The sequence below is a fragment of the Artibeus jamaicensis genome, unplaced genomic scaffold (assembly GCF_021234435.1).
Source record: "Artibeus jamaicensis isolate MK-2021 breed Jamaican fruit bat unplaced genomic scaffold, CSHL_Jam_final contig_65, whole genome shotgun sequence".
Classification (NCBI taxonomy): Eukaryota; Metazoa; Chordata; class Mammalia; order Chiroptera; family Phyllostomidae; genus Artibeus; species Artibeus jamaicensis.
This window is the reverse complement of record NW_026521913.1, coordinates 2,491,638-2,510,698: the sequence shown is the minus strand read 5'-3', so window position 1 is coordinate 2,510,698 and position 19,061 is coordinate 2,491,638. Positions and strand designations below refer to the sequence as shown.

The following is a 19,061-nucleotide window of genomic DNA, read 5'->3' as shown; positions in this document are numbered from 1 at the left end:
GGCAATGTAAAAAAGCAACAATCATTTTTTGTTATTATTTCTCCTAGCTCTGGGGGTGACTGGGCTCAGACATTTCTCACTTGGGCTCATGTGGTTACAGTCTCATGATGGCTAAAACTAGATGAAATCTTCATTCACATGTCTGGTTGTTGATGCAGGCTGTCAGCTATCAGCTAGGATCTCAGCTGGGGCTGTTGACTGGATCACCTACAAGTAGCCTGGTGTGACATCCGGGCTTTTTCCAGCATGTCTCTGGGTTCCGAGAGTAATCATCCTGAGAGACAGAGTTGGGTGGAAGCTGCATTGCCATCTATGGTCCAGCTTTGAAAGTCACATAACTTCTACACTTATAGTCTATCTGTTAGAAATGAGTAATGAGGGCCAGCCACATTCAAGAGGAAGAGAATGAGAGCCTATTTCTTATTGAGAGAAAGATCACTGCACTTGTGGGCATATTATTTTCTTTCTCTGTGGCTACAAATTGTATTCCATAGCCCTCAAGGGATTAAGAGGTCTCAAATTTCAGGTGAGAATTATCTCCTATTCTGCCAGGCTTTGGGCTGAAGAGCATACCTAAGTTGGATGTGTCTTTCCTAGAAGATTTTAGAAGTCCCACATTTATAAGGCTCTGGAAATATGAAAGCACACAGGACCTGAATACCATCGATTTACTTTGAAAGATGGTGTGTGTGAAATACAGATTCTATTTCACACAAGATAGAGCCTTGTAAGGAATTAAACAATTGCCATAGGATATGGACACATTTTTTTTTATGCTGGAGCCAGAAAAGCCAGTGTGTGCCTCTAAGATAACACACATGCCAGAAGCAAAAGGGCAGGCCACATGTCTGTGATGACACATTTCCTAATTTCTGTTCAGGGCTAAAACTGAGTTCTCTCCCCAAGTGTAAATAAGTTCCAAGCCCCTGAGCCCAGCAACACACTTATAGAAATAACTCTTTTAATTTAGTTGATTGCAAAATAAAAAGATCTGCCTGGTGAGCAAAGGGCTCTGTTTTCTAGCAGAAAGAGCTTAGGCAAGATTTAATAGTGTTCCCCTTTTATTTTTTGCAATTTTGACAGGTTCTGAGCTTTCCTAGGGTTTCTGGAAATCCAACACATGCCCAGAGGCAGTCGAAGATGAGTGAGGAGGAAAGGAATGTTTCCTGGTCTTCATGAAAAGTCCTCACTACTCAGACCCTGGCCTGAAAGGCTTCCTTGGCTCATGTAGCCCAAGACCTCTGCTTGCAGAACAATGGTTAGCAAGCCATCAGCACTTGTACAAACACACATGATGATACAGTGAAAACCAGTAGGGTGAGTCCAAGAGCCTTCCCTTCACCTAGCAAGACAAATCCATTGACACACAAAGGAAATGCAAAATGTTGTTATGTAATCTTTCTAGGTTAGGATGACCTTTCCTACTTATTCGATCACATTGAAATCACTTAGTTGGAAAGGAGGAAGTAAGTATTTAGCAAACACTGTCTGTGCCCCACTCACTTCCCCTGTGTTTAATAACTCTCTGGTGTATACTGGCCCAACCTCCAGCTGCTTCCACCTGCCCTCCTTCACTGGCAGGCTGTCTCTGCTCCTAGGCACTGCTCTACCTGCAGGAGGGGCACGCTGGGTGTGCCAGGGCATTGCCATCCCTGGGAGCAGCCCTCCCAGTGACTGAGGAAAGCTGGTGTCTGCATATCTCAGTTCCCTCACCTCTGGATGGAAGAACTCTACACTCTAGAGTTGTCTTCTACACTCTATCCTGGGCACCCTAGGAGTGTAAGCCCCATTGCCCACAGTGGTAACTAGCTGATGACACACCATTCATGGCTATGGTATGTCCTGGGATCAACTTCCAAATAAATGGCATACACCCAAATCCTTAGCATCTGCTTCTAAGAGAACCAAAAGTGAATCAAGGTACTTGATGATTACAGCAAAACATTAACAATTGCCAAAGATATGCCATTATTGTACATCTCAATTATCTCTCCTCAATCAGCTTGAGACAATTAGAATCAACTGACAAGTAAACAAGGAACACAGGGAAACAAAGACCCGTACCAACAAAGGGTTCTGCCTGGACAGAACTTGTTTGGGAAATCCAGTATTTCACCCTTTCCAAGATTCTGACTCGCACACACACAGTTCTCACTTTAGCGTGGCCTGGTTCCATTCCCTAAACAGATATCTTGTTTCCAATGCAAGTGCTTGGAGAGACAATACCTTCCTCTCTCTGATGCTGTGTTTGTGACAAGAAGCATGCCCAGCTCCACCAGGGAAGAGTGTCACATGGTTCTCCTGAGCCCTGGAAGCAGCTCCCACAGCAGAATGAATAAGGCTGCTTACCCAATGCTTCTCCCATTTCTCTACCTTCTCAGTTCTCCTTCCCCCATTCCTTGTTATAATTAAAAAACTGAATGTGCAATGTAGCATCTGGGGTGGCCTGACCAGTTATAAGGAGAGAAGGATGAGGGAGATTGCCCCTTCCCCTCTCTCTCCTTCCCACAACCAATCACAAGCTTTTTGAGTCCAGTTCATGCTTCTGCTCTGGAGAGAAGTGAGATGGGGCACTAGGGATGACTGCCCTTGTCTGGTACTTACCTTCCCTGGTCTACTAAAGCTTAAACTAACTTTCCAGAGAACACAAGCATCTATTTGAAAGTTGCCTAAAATAAATATCTAAGAAAAGTGGTCAAAATCCCAACAAAAATACACTGACATACTAATATCTGTCATACTTGTATGTGTAATCTGTATGCATAAATGTCTCTGTGTGTGTGAATGTATAATCAAGAATGTGTCCACACACAAAAACATGAATGAATGAGTTTCAAAATAGCTTGCTGAGGAAAAAAGGCTTACATGGAGAGTACATATTGTGTGATGTGTGTATTTAAAGTTCTAGAACAGACATAAACTAATTTATGGTGATAGAAATCAGAAGAGTGGTTGTATGGGGAGTAGACTGGGCTGGGGATTCCCTAAGAATGAAGCACAAGGAGACTTTCACATATGATACCTTCTATCTTGATAAGGGTTGAGATTACTGGTATACCCATATGTCAGAACTCACTGATGGCATACTTAAGACCTATGTGTTTCATTGTATATAAATGCTACACCCCCAGAAAAGGATAAACAATCAATAAACTCTAGTTAAAGATATGTATGCTAAATTATGTGAGAGGGAGTGTATTTATTCCCGCAAATTACTTTGAAACCCACTAAAATAAAATAAAATAAAATAGATGAATGTGTATAAATTAATCAATGTGTATAGGGTTGAACAGATGAATAAACATGTGATAACGCCAGTATAATAAAATGGAAATTACAGAACCTAGATGCTGAGTCTGTGGCTGTTCATTGTAAACTTCTTTCAGTTTTTCTGCATGTTTGCAAATGTTCATAAAATGCAGAGCCAAAAGGCAATATTGAGACTGGATAGGGAGAAAGAGGATGCAAAATTTTAAAGAAACGGACCACAAAAATGTGGCATTGACAGGGCAATAATTATAGATTCATAATGGTAACTATTGAGAGATTCTGTATCCCTGGGAACCACTAAACAGAGCTACTGGGCACCAAGTCATCTGGCCTGGGCCCCATTAAAGAAGACATTCTTTTGTGAGCCATGAATACAAATGATTCCTGCAAAGGGGCCCATAAAACTAGGATCACTGTGTAAAAACATCTGACAAGAGTGAGGCACAGCTGTGTTACAACTCTGCTCCCTTGGTATTTAAATGTAATCTTTCCCTGGCTGGTGTGGCTAAGTGGAGTGAGTGCTGGCCTGCAAAGCAAAGAGCTGCAGGTTTGATTCCCAGTCAAAGACACCTGACTGGGTTGCGGGCCAGGTCAGGTCCCCAGTAGGATGCGCGCAAGAGGCAACCACACATTGATGTTTCTCTCCTCTTTCTCCTTTCCCATCTTCTGCATAAAATAAACAAATAAAATCTTTAAAAAAATAAAAATATATATATGTATGTGTGTATGCGTGTGTGTGTGTGTGTGTGTAATCTCACTTGCATTTGTGGTTACAGTGGAGCAGGCAGTGGGAGAACTTCCTGGTTCTGGAATATGGAAGGACAGTTAGTTGCTCATGGAATATGGGTCACCTCTTTTCCAACAAGTTGACTTAAGGGGCACCCAAAGAGCAGGCTCACTTGGTGAAAGTGGGCAGAACTGAGCATAGAACAAGCCCCACTTCTTTTCCACCTTCTTATTCCCTTTGTTTCCTCTTCCTTTACCCACTGATAGCTATTCAGTAAACCTTGCACATTCTAATGATCACAATTCGAATAGTCAGTGATTTCTCTATAGATTTTCCCAGGACAGATAAACAAGATTTCAACATAAGTGGAACTTCTCTTCCCCAAGAAAGATATACCAGGAGATTTATGTGACACTGACAAGCTGCTCATGTGACCTGTACATATGCTTTTACAATTAGAATATTTTTACTTTCCACTTATATATTATAATATTAGTGCATGTCAGATTAATTTTACGCTTCTCCCATAGTAAAATCCCCATGTCTTTGTCAAAGCATGAATAATAATCACAATCTCCTATGCATGACTAATTGGGAACCTATTTGGGAGACACCTAAGGATTAAGCACATAGTGGGTGCTCATGAAATAAACATCCATTCATGAGTTGTGTTCTAAATATTTATACAATTTATTCTGTTGGCTCTTTATGGCAACAATTTCTGTTTGTACCATGAATTATCCCCACTTCACAGGGAAGAAACCAAGGCTTTGAGATGTTAAATGACTGGTCCAGGGTCCCACCACCTGTGGATCTCAAAGTCAGGAGTCCTCTCCATGTCTGTGGGACCTTAGTCTGCATCCCTGACTCTACCCAGAAGCACTTCACAATTATAAAATGGGGGTACCCTTATCTTATGGTTCTCACAATAACCCTGAGGCAGGGTGGGTACTCTGATCACCCACTTAACAGCTGAAGTAACTAAGGCTTAAATGAATCCACCCTGGCTCCTTGGACCCCAGTCCTTTGTTCCTGCCAGAATGGTCTGACCCTGTGGCCTGTAGCCTGTCCTCTTCCCTTTCTCAGCCCACAGTCCCTGATCCCAAAGGCATGGATGTTGGGTGAGCCCTGAGGTCCCACTGCAGGCTCAGGGCTGAGAAGCCCAGACTGGGTTCTGTGCACAAAACCTTGGCAGGGAGAGACACCCCCTGGGCTGGACTCACATCCATTTTGTTCTGAGTTGGCTTCTAAAAAAGCTACTAATCTTTAACTTGGGAATTTTATTTGTTCTAGTAAAGAAATTTCTGCCAAACTAGTGGTTTAATATTACATATATTGGGGACCTCAGTAGCACCAGTATGATAAACTAGACATATACTTATTAAAACTTACTCCCCAGGGTAGAATGTGAACCCTGTCATGGGGCCTGCTCCAGGGTATGCAAACTGGAGGAGTGGCCTTTGGCCCATTGGACAGGGAGCCCCCAGTTAGAAGGAAGCAGCAAGTATATTGACTGATGCCCAAACATGTGGTCTGTGGAAAACAGTGAGTCAATTCAGACAATCCCCTCTCATAACCCTTAGCCACACTGCCCTGATTATTCCTTGGAGGCTGTTTTTAAAAGCTTGAGGCCTTGGGAGGCTATCATCAGCCTCTAAAGAGAGAGGCCAGGCCTTCATCCTACCCTGAAGCCCCCAGAGTCCTGGGACTCAGGTCATCTCCACTGGGGTGAGGCCTGGGTTCAAAATTTCCCCAAATAACTACAATGAGCAAATCCAGGGCTCCTCCCACTGGGATGCACCTGCGAAGCCCCTGATGAGCTAACTTGTGAGAACCTACAAGTTCAGCCCAGCCTAGTGGGCTGGGCCCACTTCCCAGAGGTTCTGACCCACTAAGTCTCACACAGGCTCAGAAATGTGCATTTCTGACAAGTATGCAGGGCTGCTCTTGGTGGTCTGCCCCATTCTGAGAACTGCTGCCCTACTTTACCTGAAAGCACTTAGATGAGAACAGGGGGTGCCCACATGTGTGACCTGATTAGCACATGTGACTTAAGGCTGTCTCCACAATCAAAGTGAGAGGACACATCTCAACTTTGTGTCCAGAGGCTGGAGAGTCTGGAAATGCAAGTACTGGTCCTTGTGGACAGATGCCCAGTCATACTTCCAGACCTCATCCTGGTTTCAGTGAAATAATATTATCTGTAGAACAGGATAATTTCCAAATGTGTAATTCAAGAAAGGAGTATTTAGTCACTCCACACACACTGCTGCTCTGGAAATGACTGAGAAGTTGGGGGCCAGGCAAGAGTGAACCCCCATAAGGCTAGAGACACAGCCATCACCATATTCGCTCCTTTGCCAGGAGGAAAAAGAAACCATCACTGTCACAGAGCACACAGGCCTAATCAAGGGATGAAGGGGGTCAGGAGGTGGTTTCTCCTTGAGCTCACCCATGGCCAGTGTCCCTGTGACCATGGCCTCCACACACAAGTGAGCTCATGGCTCACTGCTTGAGCATGCCTGCAAAATGAGCCCTGGGGAAACTACCCACAAGTGACAGGAGCTGAAAGTGCTCCCCTTCAGCCTCCCCCATGTGGATGCTTCACCCTCAGACCCAAGAGGTAAGCGATTCCAAAGTATATATGGAGGAGTAGATCAACAGCTGGTCTGGACACACAGATGCTCTGGAGTAAGAAATTAGTCCAGACCATTGGTTTTCAAGTATTTTTAGGGGATGAGTATTTACTCTCCTGCTTTTAAACATATCCCTCACACAGGGACAGGAAAATGCTGAAGGTTTTTTATTGTGACTGTGTGGGGGAGTGGAAGTATGGAGAGTAGAGTGTCTAAGTCACAGAACTAGTCCAGGGGTGATAGTAAAAATATGTAATATGGCAGTAGTTTTAACATGGCCCAGGCAGCATCTGGGGGAAGGGTCAGGGATGGCAGAGAGAAAGGTGGAAACATCACCCTTGCCTCAACCTCCCTCCAGGCCACTTGAGGCACCAATCCCAAGTCCTCAAACAGGGACAGGCAGTGAACTAGAAAGGGCAACAGAGTCAATGTTTCGGGTTTTGCTCTGTGGTCTGTGTTGCAAGTACTTGGCTCTGCCTTTGTAGAGGAATAAATAATCCCTAAATGTCATTCCACATTAATGACTATAAATTCTCAGTTCTTTAACTCAGCTCGCCTTGGTCTCAGTCTAACTTTCTATCAATAATATAGTTATTCCTGAGTTACAGGTATTTTTATTCCAAGGGCCAAATATGTTCCAATGAACTAATGGATATGAAAATGCTTTGAAATGTCTCAAGTTCTTTGCAAATAAGCAGGCCTACAGAAGCATCTAAGACCAGAACTTATGATCCTATATCTATATTTCAGGAAGATTCTGGGCACTATTCACTGGGTTAGACTACCTAAGCTGCTTTTAAATAACTGGGTTTTAAAGAATGCCTAAGTTAAAAAGTCCTAAAGGAATGTTGAACCAGAAGAAATTAATATGGTCTTGCCCTTTCTCCTGAATTTTAAGACTTTCATGTGAAGTAGAGAATCTCTTCTCAATGTGATATAGAAAATCCTGTACTCCCTATTTCATCCTGTTTGTCTATATAGTGGCCTCTTAGGCCAGAAAACAGTATTAGTCAGATGCCTCCTAGTTAATCCCAGAGTATGTCCCCTTCAAACAGCTGTAAGAATGCTGCATTGTTGCTGAGGTACACAAAATAACCTATCCATCCTTAAGAGAATCTTCATAACCCACAATGTTCTAATGTGCCTGAGTGGTAGAGTTCCTGTAAATGACTGCCATCAGTGTACCCATTATATTTCTGGTTATGAAGCACAGACTATAATTGAGAGTCCAGCTCTTTCACAAAATCTACTTCACTTCATGATTACCACAACTCTGGGAAGTAGGCACCTTTAATCAGCACTTTACAGATGGTGGAAATTAGGGTCAAAGAATTTAGGATCCTAACCCACATCATACAGGTGGAAAGTGATAGAACTGAGATCTAGTATTTTCTCTGGAACACAAGCTCTTCCCACATTATTGCCAATGACTTCACCTTCACTCAAGCATTCATTATTTTCCTAGGCTTCTTATATTTACAAAAAATATAAGGTGCAATTCCCCTGCAAAGGAGAATACCTGGGACAATTTCTACATCACTTGTGACCCTTCCAAAGTGAAAAGAAAAATGAATTGCACCATCTTGATCAGATGAACATCATGAAGGTTGAGCCAAGAGCTAAGCCAGTCTCAGAAGATGTAAATTTGGGGTACAGTTTTTCTATAGAGGGAGTATAATGCTCTTGTAATAAGTATAAAGCAAACACTCATTTTTCTAAGAAAGGAACAAATTTGGAGGGATATATTGTAGCTGTTCACCAAACCTGCCTTCCCTTCTTCCGGGGCATTCTGCTAAAAGACCTGTCCCAACCTCCCCTGAAGTTAGAAGTTGTCATTGATTGAGCCCTGGCCAGTGGAATGTGAGCAAGAGTGAGAGTTGAGTCCATAAAACTCAGTGGCTTAAAATCCTCCAAGCTCTTTCCTCTTAAAGCAGAGAAGCACAGCAACCTTGGAAACCAGGTGTGAGTATGAGAAAACCTTGAAATGGAAGGCTCCCAAGCCCATGCACCACAGATCACAACACAGCCACCCACAGATCAAAACTTCATATGAGGTTCAGATGTGTTACTCCCCAATCTGAAGGACTTAAAATAGTTCAGTAAATAATTTGATACAAATTGAAGAGCAGATCACAATGAATATCTAACTTGTTCCAGTTAAGAATGTCAACAGCTATTATTTGAATCATTATGGAAATTAGAAGTGCAGAGGGAAGTTAGTAAAAGTGATATGAGCTAGTACAATAAAACATAGATTTTTAAGACATTTTAAAAAATAAACCTTAGTTCTTTCTAGGTCAAAACCTAGAGATAAAACACTAGGTGACTGAAATTTGTCATTCCTAATATTGTGGATATATTTGGTTAAATAAAATATATTGTTAAAATTAATTTCACCTGTTTCTTTTTACTTTTTAAATGAAGCTACTAGAACACTTAAAATTATATTTGTAGCCTGCATTATATTTATACAGGAAAGTGTTACTGTGTAGATCATGCAAATGTCAGATTTTTCCACCTAATTATCAATATACATTGAGTACCTGTGTATGGTAGTTGGGGCCTTACTCAGTTTCTGACAAGCACTTTATGCCAAGTGCTTGGATAGGTTGTTTATTCCCTCTGGACCTTTCTTTTTTCATGTAAAAGATGAGAAGGTTGGACCTTTCATGCTTTGTAGGTAGGTCATGTCTAGCCCTGTGATTTTAAACTATCAGACCCTGATGTTATGGTTTACATTAAAAAAACAGTAGGATCCCAACATGTACTTTGTTCATGACTTGTACTCTGAACCAGTCTTCCCTGCTTATCAATTTGTACCTGGACTTTAGCTCTAGTTCGTGGGCTACATTCATCTTTTGGACTTGCTCCATAGTGTTGCTCCTGTAGGTATCTCTGGCTTCCCTCCTCAATTCACATTCAGTGGGTTCTGATGTTTACAGCCATTCCAGTACACACCTGATTCAGTGAATGCTCTTGGCACATCCCCATAGGGTCAGTGGACTGGCAGTGTGTCCTCAGTTCTCCTGCACAGACCCAGCCTATCTTTCCATCTTCAAAGACCTTAGATCCAATTAAGCCAGGCAGACACAGGAAGCTAAGCTCTTTATCAAAAGAGACTCCAGTAATCTCAGACTGAAGCCCATGACAAAGGCTGTCATTTTAAATACCTTCCTTCTTCCAAAGTTCATTTGAAAGAAGCACTCTGAGGAAAACTTCACTTCCTTAAAATATCAAGCAACTAAAACCAAAAGATGACATATTTTTCTGGAGACACACTGCAAAGTGCACAGATAAAATTCTGCAAAGTGTACAAATAATATTATAATGAATACTATTAAATTTAATTCTAAATCAGGATGTCATGAGTGCTTTGGTTCTCAATGGTTTTCATAAAATGCCTGTTCAGTGAACACCAAGAAGTAATCTTCCAACAGTGTCTGGAAAGAGGATCAAGACAACTGGTAGTGATGTGAGTTTGCAGCAATATTCTTATCACATTTTCATAGAAACAAAGGATTCCTCAGAAGTACCATGCTCATTGCCATGGTGAGATTTTCCAACCTGTCTGTGTTTGAAGATAGTGCTTGAGCCTCTCTGTGCACCTAGCTGATTGCCCAGACCTGGGCCACCTGAGGAACTTAGCTGTTGACTAAATCAGATGTGTTCTATGGTCCATTCACACGAGGAGGGGCTGGAGAATGTAGCTCCATGACCTGCCTGTAATGGAGGGATAGGTGCCCAAACAGACAATGGGAAATTCATGAATGAGCTCCTACTATGGAGCTACTATACACAGAGCACTAAGCTGTTAGTACTTTACTACTTCATTACCAATTCTCACAGCAAACTTAGTTTTACAGAGAAGCAAACAGAGGCTTAGAGAACCTGACTGTTTTGCCCAAAACCCGTACCTTCCAAGTTTCTAGGCTAGGATTCAAACCTAGGTGAGTGTGATTCCCAAGACCCAGATTAGAGATGGGGCTCTCAGATTACACATCTACTCTATATCCTTGAGCTAGAAAAACAGGAGACATGTCCAAAGACAAATGAGAAGAGAACTTCTAGACCAGCCTATCCAAGAGATAATGGAAATACTCTTATGATCTGTGCTATTCATTATGGGACCCATGGGCCACACACAGCTCTCAGATATTTGATGTGTGGCTAATGCAACTGAGAATCTGAATTTTTAATTGTATTTAATTTGAATTAAGTCACCATAGAATGTTCATATTGGCACAGTAATAGACATTTTACATCAAAAACATTAAAAAACAGAATGGTTACAACAGTCTGGTGTGGTCGAAACAGCCTAAAGATAGGCTCCAGGCAGGCCCTTAATGTTAGGATTTGAACAAGACCCTTCCTGGTTCAGGCATGACCATCTTCCCCACAAAATTTGGTTCAGTCAAGGGCCCCAGAAATCAACAGTGTCCACAGATGAAGAAATTGAGAATGGGCCTCCTGGGTACTTATTTTTTACGTGATGAGCTCTCATTTATTCCTCCCATTGCCCTCCTGTGTCCTTTCCTGTCCCCCCTTTCTCTGGCCCTCACCCCCCCACTCCTACCAACACCAGCAGCAAGTGCTGGGCTTGTGCTATTTTTAAAAACCTGGACATCTTTTCTACCTGTAAACTGAGTCATTTCCTCTCTTGTAATCACTTCTAATGTGCTTTATTGTTCTACACTTGTCATTCTGCAAGAGGCATTTCTTAGTAACAACATGCAATGATACTCACAGAGAGATCATATCACCTCCCTAAAACACAATTCCAATAACAGGGAACAGAAGCCCTCCACCACTGCTGGCTCCATGTGTAGCTGAACCCAGCATCCTGATCACCATATCGTTTCTGATCACCATATCATCTGACTCCATTCTTTCCCATACCTAAGGTGATGACTGGGCTCCCTAACATCGTATTTCTCTTAACTTTGAATTACCTTTTCTGAAGCTCCTGTGGGAAAAGAATACAGAGATAGAAACACACCTGAATAGTCCCCTGGGATCTCCACCTTTGCGTTTTTTAGATACTTGTCCTAAATGTCCTAAAGCCTCTCTGGCTTAGAGAAATTCCAAGGGAAAAAAACCATGGCATCCAGCTTTTTCCTAGCCATAACCAGAGAAAACAGCAGCCACTGCCCAGAGTGCAGCTGTCAGTTACCTGGTTCAGTGCAGTTCTTGCTGCTTCGAAGTCCTGTGTCTTCTGAAGTCAGGGTTTCATTCACCTGCATTAACTTCCTCCCCATTGTCCACTGTCTGTCTTCCCCTATGAGATCCATGAAGTCAAGGTCTGAAAAGAAAAAGATAATAACCACACATCACTAATTAGTCTTTACCAATCTGGGTGCCCATCATCTTAATGAACCACCAAGGACTCAGCCCTGCCTATACCCGCTTAGGCCTTACCATTGTACTTCTGGCTTCTGGATCCTACTGGGCCCAACAGAAGCAGCTCTCAGCCAATAACCAGTGGGAATTAGTTCATTAATACCTCACTGCTCCAGTGGGATGACTTTGAGGTATGTATTTTAAACTGCATTCCAGAGTTTTCTTGACTGGGATTCCAGAGTAGTTATTTAGAGTGTAACTCTCATGATAAAGCACACTTTATTGGCTGCTATCCTTCGCTGTCTTAATTCCCCACTCCACAAAACATGCTGGGAAATGTTTAGCAACCAACTGTCTCCGGGATAAAGTCCTCATTTGTAGCCATTGGCCAATTTCTGTGGTGTAAATAGTCCAATCATGGTCTATTTCGAGCTACTAACATTGCCACACTGAACATGAATTCAGAAAGAGATGGGCACAGTTTCATCCACTAAGTCAGTATGACTGGCTCCATTCCACCAGTATCTGCTCTTCTACCAGTATTTCCTTGAACCATCTCCCCAAAAACCTACCTGCAACTGACCACTTGATCAGGATATGCTTCTGGAGGGTTACCCGAACTAAGACACCATTTTGACATCCCATAGCCTAGGCCTTGAATGCCACATAGCAAGATTTACATAAACAAGAGATGAAGGCACGAATGAGGAAAAGTAGAATATGTGAAGGGGATAAGCATGTGACAGTACTGAAGTCTCTAACAGAGATGACTGTGGGAAAGGAAATGCCAGGAAAAAGAACAGAGACTGAAGAGTACATGAGGGGAGAGTGCAGTATGTTCTCTGGTAAGGAAATGTTGAGTTTGAAGTGCCTATAGAGCACTGAAAGGGGCGTATGCTCCTTATGAAAATGTGGGTTCAGACACCTCAGGGGACAGGGAGCATCAGGACAGTCATAAACAAACAGGGAACAGTATGAGACATGTATTAATGGGGTCTTCCAGAGAAGGAGGGGAAGGAATAAAAGTGAAGGGAATGGAACAAGAAATCATGGAGAACTTCACATTCCTTCAGAACTCACGTAGAATAAAAGAATTCACCAAAGGATCATGAAAGGGAGAAAAAGAGCAAGGAAAATTGTATCACTGAAAGTTAGCAGAGAATCCCAAACAGAAAGAGTGGCCAATAAATAGCCTTTGCGACTACGGGCAAATCAAGGAGGACAAAGGCAAATGAATGACAAAGCTGGAGGTCAGGGGGTCACTGGAAGATGGAAACAAGCAAAGATGACTCTTTCTAGCAGCTTGGCACAAAACAAAGATATGACATGAGACAATGGCAACCTCTTGAATGTCCAGACTTGCTGTTGTCAGAAAATGGATTTTTTTTTTAGAAAATGGATTTAAGTATAAGACAAGGGCCTTATTTATGAGCCCTGGGGCTTTCACAAAAGGCTGGAGGGTGCACCCTATCCAGCTCCATCAATGTGGTATTCCGAAATGGTCAATGAAAAGCTGAAGATCATCATACCCATTCCATAGTGATTTACATTTTCCTAAATAATTTCACCTTCATTATTGATTTTGAACTTCATAACATTACTTGGGAAAGAAAGTAGAGTACAAACATTGTCTACTTGGTCCACTATTGTTCCTCTATCACCCAATGGTTGCTGGCTCAGAGTAGATGTTCAGTAAGCACACATAAAAATAACTCTTCCCTCTTTTTGGATGGGTAAAATGAGACTCATAGCAGTTTCTGAAAAGTACAATGCTTGTGCACATTCACCTAAACCAACAGGACACAAAAATTGTCAGCCATTCAGGCATTGAGATCTCCCTCAAGTCAAAGAGAAACCTCTCCCAGATATAAAGCTATCAGGATAGCTCATTAAAACTCATCTATGCTGGCCAGAGGTATTTTCTTCCAAAAAAATGACTGTGGAGCCTAATTATAATAAACAAGAACTTTAGACTCTGAAATATAACACCTATGTGGTAACCACACATATCAGTTTAGCAAAAATTATTAAAATAATACCGAATATAATTCAAGGATAAAGCAGGCATTTGTGTAGACTGGTTAACCTGAATGGTTAATTCTTATGATTAAGACTGGTGACAAGCAGAGAAAAATAATTCAAAAACTTATGAAGAAACAATAAGATCAGGGCCTTAAAATCCAACAAGCAGCCCTAAAATGTGAATGTAAGACCATACTATCGTAAAAAAATATGAAAGTGTGGAGAAAGACATCCCATTTGTCTCAGGCCAGGTTTCTGCAGAATCAGCCCCTCAGACAAGGATTCAAGCACAAGTGGTTTATATGGGGTGAGAGGAGAGGGTGATCCAGAAATAGAAAAATGGGACAGGGAAAGGGAGCCAGTTAATAGAGTGCATTTTAAGCAAGTTGCCAGAATGAATCAACAATAGCTTGGCCCCTCTGGAGATCTATGGGTGCCAATGTAGACATGCATCTCAGACACCCAAGAGGTGAGGGAGCTTGGATATTTATCTACTACTCCTGGCCTGCCATTGGTTGAAGGCTGTTCCCAGGGGACACTAATTCCCTGGCACTTACAACCTGCCACATGTTTAAGGGAGGTTCTGGTGCTCATAAAAAGGCCTTGGACAATGAGATACAGGTGCTAAATGCTGAACAGTGCCAGTGTACACTGAATAGGTAAGAACAGAGTGATGTGGGCAGGGGGGGCACCAAAGGTATCTGCCAGGCTGTGTGATATTCAAAGATAGAGTTATGCTATGGACCAACAGACTGGCCATTCTGCTGTTCTCATAATTTGGGTCAAAGAAAAGTGCTTTGTAACACAGCAATGCAAAGATTTATAAAGAGGCAAAAGTGTCGCTTCCAATGACTTCCAAAATTCTTTCCCAGGCCAAGTTTCCATGGTTCTGTAATTGTGAGAGAAAAGCTGATATCAATTAAGAGATGTATAAATAAAGCCAGCTATTGTAGCAGAAAATTAGAGTTGGTTTTTTTTTTACATAATGATTCAATATCTTCAGGAATTAGAGACTATTGAAGCAGCACCTCTAGATTCCAACATCTACAAACTTATGTCAACAAAAATGTATTTACCATTGACCACTAATGCAGAGATCAGAGTCTGAGAAAATGAAAATGAGGAAAGTAAAGCACTGCATTCACTTCCCACTGAGAAACAAATGTGACAATCCCGTATCACATTTCATTTGTCCTCACAAAATTCCTGATGAGCTAAGAAGAGGCAGTTGGTTCTGGGGTCAACTTACCTTTAGTGTAAATAAGTGAGAATGGATTTGCCTAAGATCAGAACCATCCACAGCCACATCAACTACCATTTAATCATTTTGCCGTGGCTTCCATTTACTGAGTGTGTATTTATGTGCCAAAAGTTTTCATTTCTTCACTATGTTTAATCATACAACATCATTATTTTGAACTATTAGTTCCAATCTGAAATACAAAGTTTAAATATGACTCAACCAAGATCACAGAGGGAGCAGAAAGGGGCAGGATGGAATTTGAGCCTAGGTCTGGTAGATCCTGGAGAGGACTGAATTCCTCTGGTTGCATTATTCAGCTATGGTAAGACAGATCAACAATGCAGCCTGCACCTTATAATAGGTTAGGGATGAAGACAGTCTCATTGGATTTATTTTCAAGAAAGATGTTTTCTCAGAAACTACTAGGAACAGCATGAGGCATGAGCATCACCCCAGTAAAACATCACAAAGAAAAAAAGAAAATGGTTCTAAAATACCACTTGATGCATAATGCTCCACTGAGTGTGGATTTCCTAGAAACTAAACTCGTCCCATTAGCCATGGCATGGAAGGAACAAAAAGGATTCAAAGAGATGGCCACACTTTGTTTTTTCAGTGCTCTCTTCTCATCATCTCCAGCTTCTCTGGACTTTTCTGCTATGGCAGAGACTGTTCCACAAAGCTATACTTGAGCAATGTCAACAAACACACTTGGCCTCTGTCCACTGCATTCTTGGCTCCTCATCTGCCAGGCCCTGGAAGTGCGTGTTGGCCTAATTAGTCAGGGGAGGGGGTGGGGGCATGAAGAGGGAGACAGCAGGCTCACATGTCCCATGTCACAAGCTGGTGAGCTGAGGTAACTTGTATGCATGGCTACAGGCTCTGAGGGGGCAGGGGTGGGGGTACAAGTGGGCTGTGGAGATGGCACCTGGTGCCTGCTGGAAGGGGAAGTTCTGAACCATAGACTCAAGCCATAGGCACTAAGGAAGGAAAGAAAGTAGAGGCCGGGTGCCAAGTTTCCATTACAGAGCTGTGTGCTCACCCTCTCCTGCTCATACTCCCACTTTCTCTCTCTCATTTGCTTGTTTTTTCTCTCTCTCTCTCTCTTATTCTCCACCCCCTACCTCACGCCCAATTCTCTTCTTCCTCCCTATAACTGGGGCTTGGAGAGCCCAAAGATTTCTGACCCCAAGAATGTATTTCCTTGAACAACCCAGGTCCCAGCCCTCACCCTAGGACTAGCACACTTTCTCCTCTGTACACTCTTGTCCCACAGAGCTTCTACCTTCCCAAATACAGGTCCCAGGTCCAGCAGACAGGTGGGGCTTGCCTACTCTCTGAGGAAGGGATTCACTTCTTCATACCCGTGGACAGACAGCCGATGGGCAGATTTGCTGCAGTTGTCATCATAGGGCATGATATGCCCTATGATGTCTGTGCCCAACAGCCTTTCCCAAACTGCCCACTCCATTCTCTCCCAGGGACTTTTGGACATTTTACTGGTATTGCTGATGGGGTTAAGTGATTGAGCTGGGACTCAAACCCAGTTCTGACTCTAAAGCAGAGGTATGTATACATGTCCCACCTTGTCTCAGAGCTCTAGGAGCCCAGGGAAAGTGCCTTCATGGGGTCAGCAGGCTCACTTTGAGAGGTTATCTTAACTCTCCTCTCCCTGAAAACTGGAATTCTGTATTTCTTCTTAAAACCTGGGATGCAGACCTCTGCCACTCTGAAACTCAGACTTTGAGAGGTTATCTTAACTCTCCTCTCCCTGAAAACTGGAATTCTGTATTTCTTCTTAAAACCTGGGATGAAAACTCTGAAACTCAGAGGGGCAGAGCAAAAGCCTCCCCCACCACAGCCTCCGTTCCCCCTCCCCCATTTGCAGATGAGAAATCTAAGTCTTGTAATGCCTAATGCAACACACTTAACACCACAAAAGACAAGAGCCAGTGACAGCAGTGACTAACTTTGGCTCTGAGGCCGACTCAGCACACCAAGGCTATAAATACCCTGCCCTGTGGTTTACACAGCTGTCTCCACTGCGCACCCTGACCATCACCCTGGGGTCAGGGGTCAAGCCTTCTGCAGACTCAGTGAATGAGCATAAGCGAATCTGCCTCCCCTGCACCATTCTTCCAACATTCCCCTTCCTGATCACACCCTAGAGTATCATGAAGGTGGTTCTCAGCCTGGTGGTTCTCCCTACAAGTGGGTGAAAATGGGGAGCAAGGGAGGTACTGGCTTTCTGTATATGCACTTTCACATATATTTTCCAGCTGAAACAAGAGCATCCCTGCCCCTCTGCATTGCTCTTGGTCCTTGAAAAGGAGCACAAACTGTGCAGGCTGCATGCAAGCTTTCCAAACCCACCAGGAAAGGAGGAAGCCAGAGGCTAAATGGTCTGTGCACGGGTTCCCCTTCACCCCCTCAAAGCTCCAGAAAGTCAGAGAAGGGCAGATCCAGAGAACTTATAGCTGCAGGGGCCATGGGCCCCATTTTAATTTTCTCCTCTCTCTAGCTGTTTGTACACCCTGTTCAATAGTGAGGAATTGACTCTGAGACCCCACTGGGCTAGGCCAAGTTCTCCCTCTCATGCACTCCAACTCAGGGATGGCAACCACAGCAAGCAGCTTTCATGCTGAATTTAAACATTATCCAAGTGTCAAAGCATACATCTTGGTGTTCAAAGGAAACGCCTGTTAAAAGTTGAGGTTTGTCCTGGCTGGCGTAGCTCAGTGGATTGAGTGCGGGCCTGCAAACCAGAGGGTCGTGGTTTGATTCCCAGTCAGGGCACATGCCTGAGTTGCAGGCCAGTTCCTGGAAGGGGACACATGAGAGGCAACCATACACTGATATTTCTCTCCCTCTCTCCTTCCTTCCCCCTCTAAAGATAAATAAATAATAATAATAAATCTTTTTAAAAAAGAGATTCTTAAAAAATAAAATAAAAGTTGAGGTTCTTCAGTCCCTCAGATGGGCCTCTCCTGACTCAGAGAAGAGGGACAAGTAACCCTAAGCCAGAGCCACGTGCCCCACTGCAGTGGCACTTCCTTCTGCTGCTGCCCTGTCCTCCAAAAGTCTCTTGCTCAGTGTCTCTTAGCAGCACCCTGGAGCTGATTAAAAATGCAGATCTCAGGTCTGGTGTAGCCTTAATCTGCATGGGGCACACTCGGGTCTTGAGATCCCTAGGGCCAGTCCTGCTGGAAGGATACACAGAGGGAAGCTACCTGGTCCAGGAAATGACCCCTGCCTGCTGTTGCTGGGAGGAGGGGTGTGGAGAGAGTAGGGACACACATGGAGAAAGGGAGGATGGGGACCACACACATGTGGTGTTCATGGTGTCCTGCATCCAGAGACAATGGCCCCATTACCAGTCTCTGTACACCCAACTGTGGAGGAGAAAGAGAAGTTCTACTACCTGACTATGCCCCTACCACCAAGTCCCTGCTGCTGCTGCTGCCTTCCCTCCTGACACAGTCCCCAGAGGCTGGGCAAGCCCCTCCAAGACTGTCCTGGAGAACAAGGGAGTGCCCACAGCTGCCAACCCAAAAGCATGAGCCAAGAGTCCCAACTGGTCCCAAATGCAAATCTTGCCATGGTTATTGGGCAAAACAAGGCAGGCCTAGTTGTGATACTGAAGAAAAAGTAGGGGGATCCACATAGATTTTTGGCTTCTTCCTCCAGGCAGCCTTCCCAGACTCCCCAGGAGCTCCCAGATCACAAACTTCAAGAGAAGGAGCACATATCACACATGGAATAACACAAACTGACTCTCCTTATATGAGCCCTCCCCACCTTCTACCAGATTGTAAGTTCCAAGAAG

The 19,061-nt window shown here is 43.4% G+C and overlaps 1 protein-coding gene across 1 annotated transcript in view; it reads right to left on the bottom strand.

Moving 5' to 3' along the window:
* Positions 1–19,061, bottom strand: part of SLC24A3 (solute carrier family 24 member 3) — a 606,708-nt gene that overhangs the window by 510,508 nt on the left and 77,139 nt on the right. Inside the window, exon 2 of the mRNA XM_053670958.1 lies at positions 11,804–11,932. Within this exon, the coding sequence (XP_053526933.1) occupies positions 11,804–11,932 (129 nt within the window). The remainder of the gene's footprint in view (positions 1–11,803; positions 11,933–19,061) is intronic.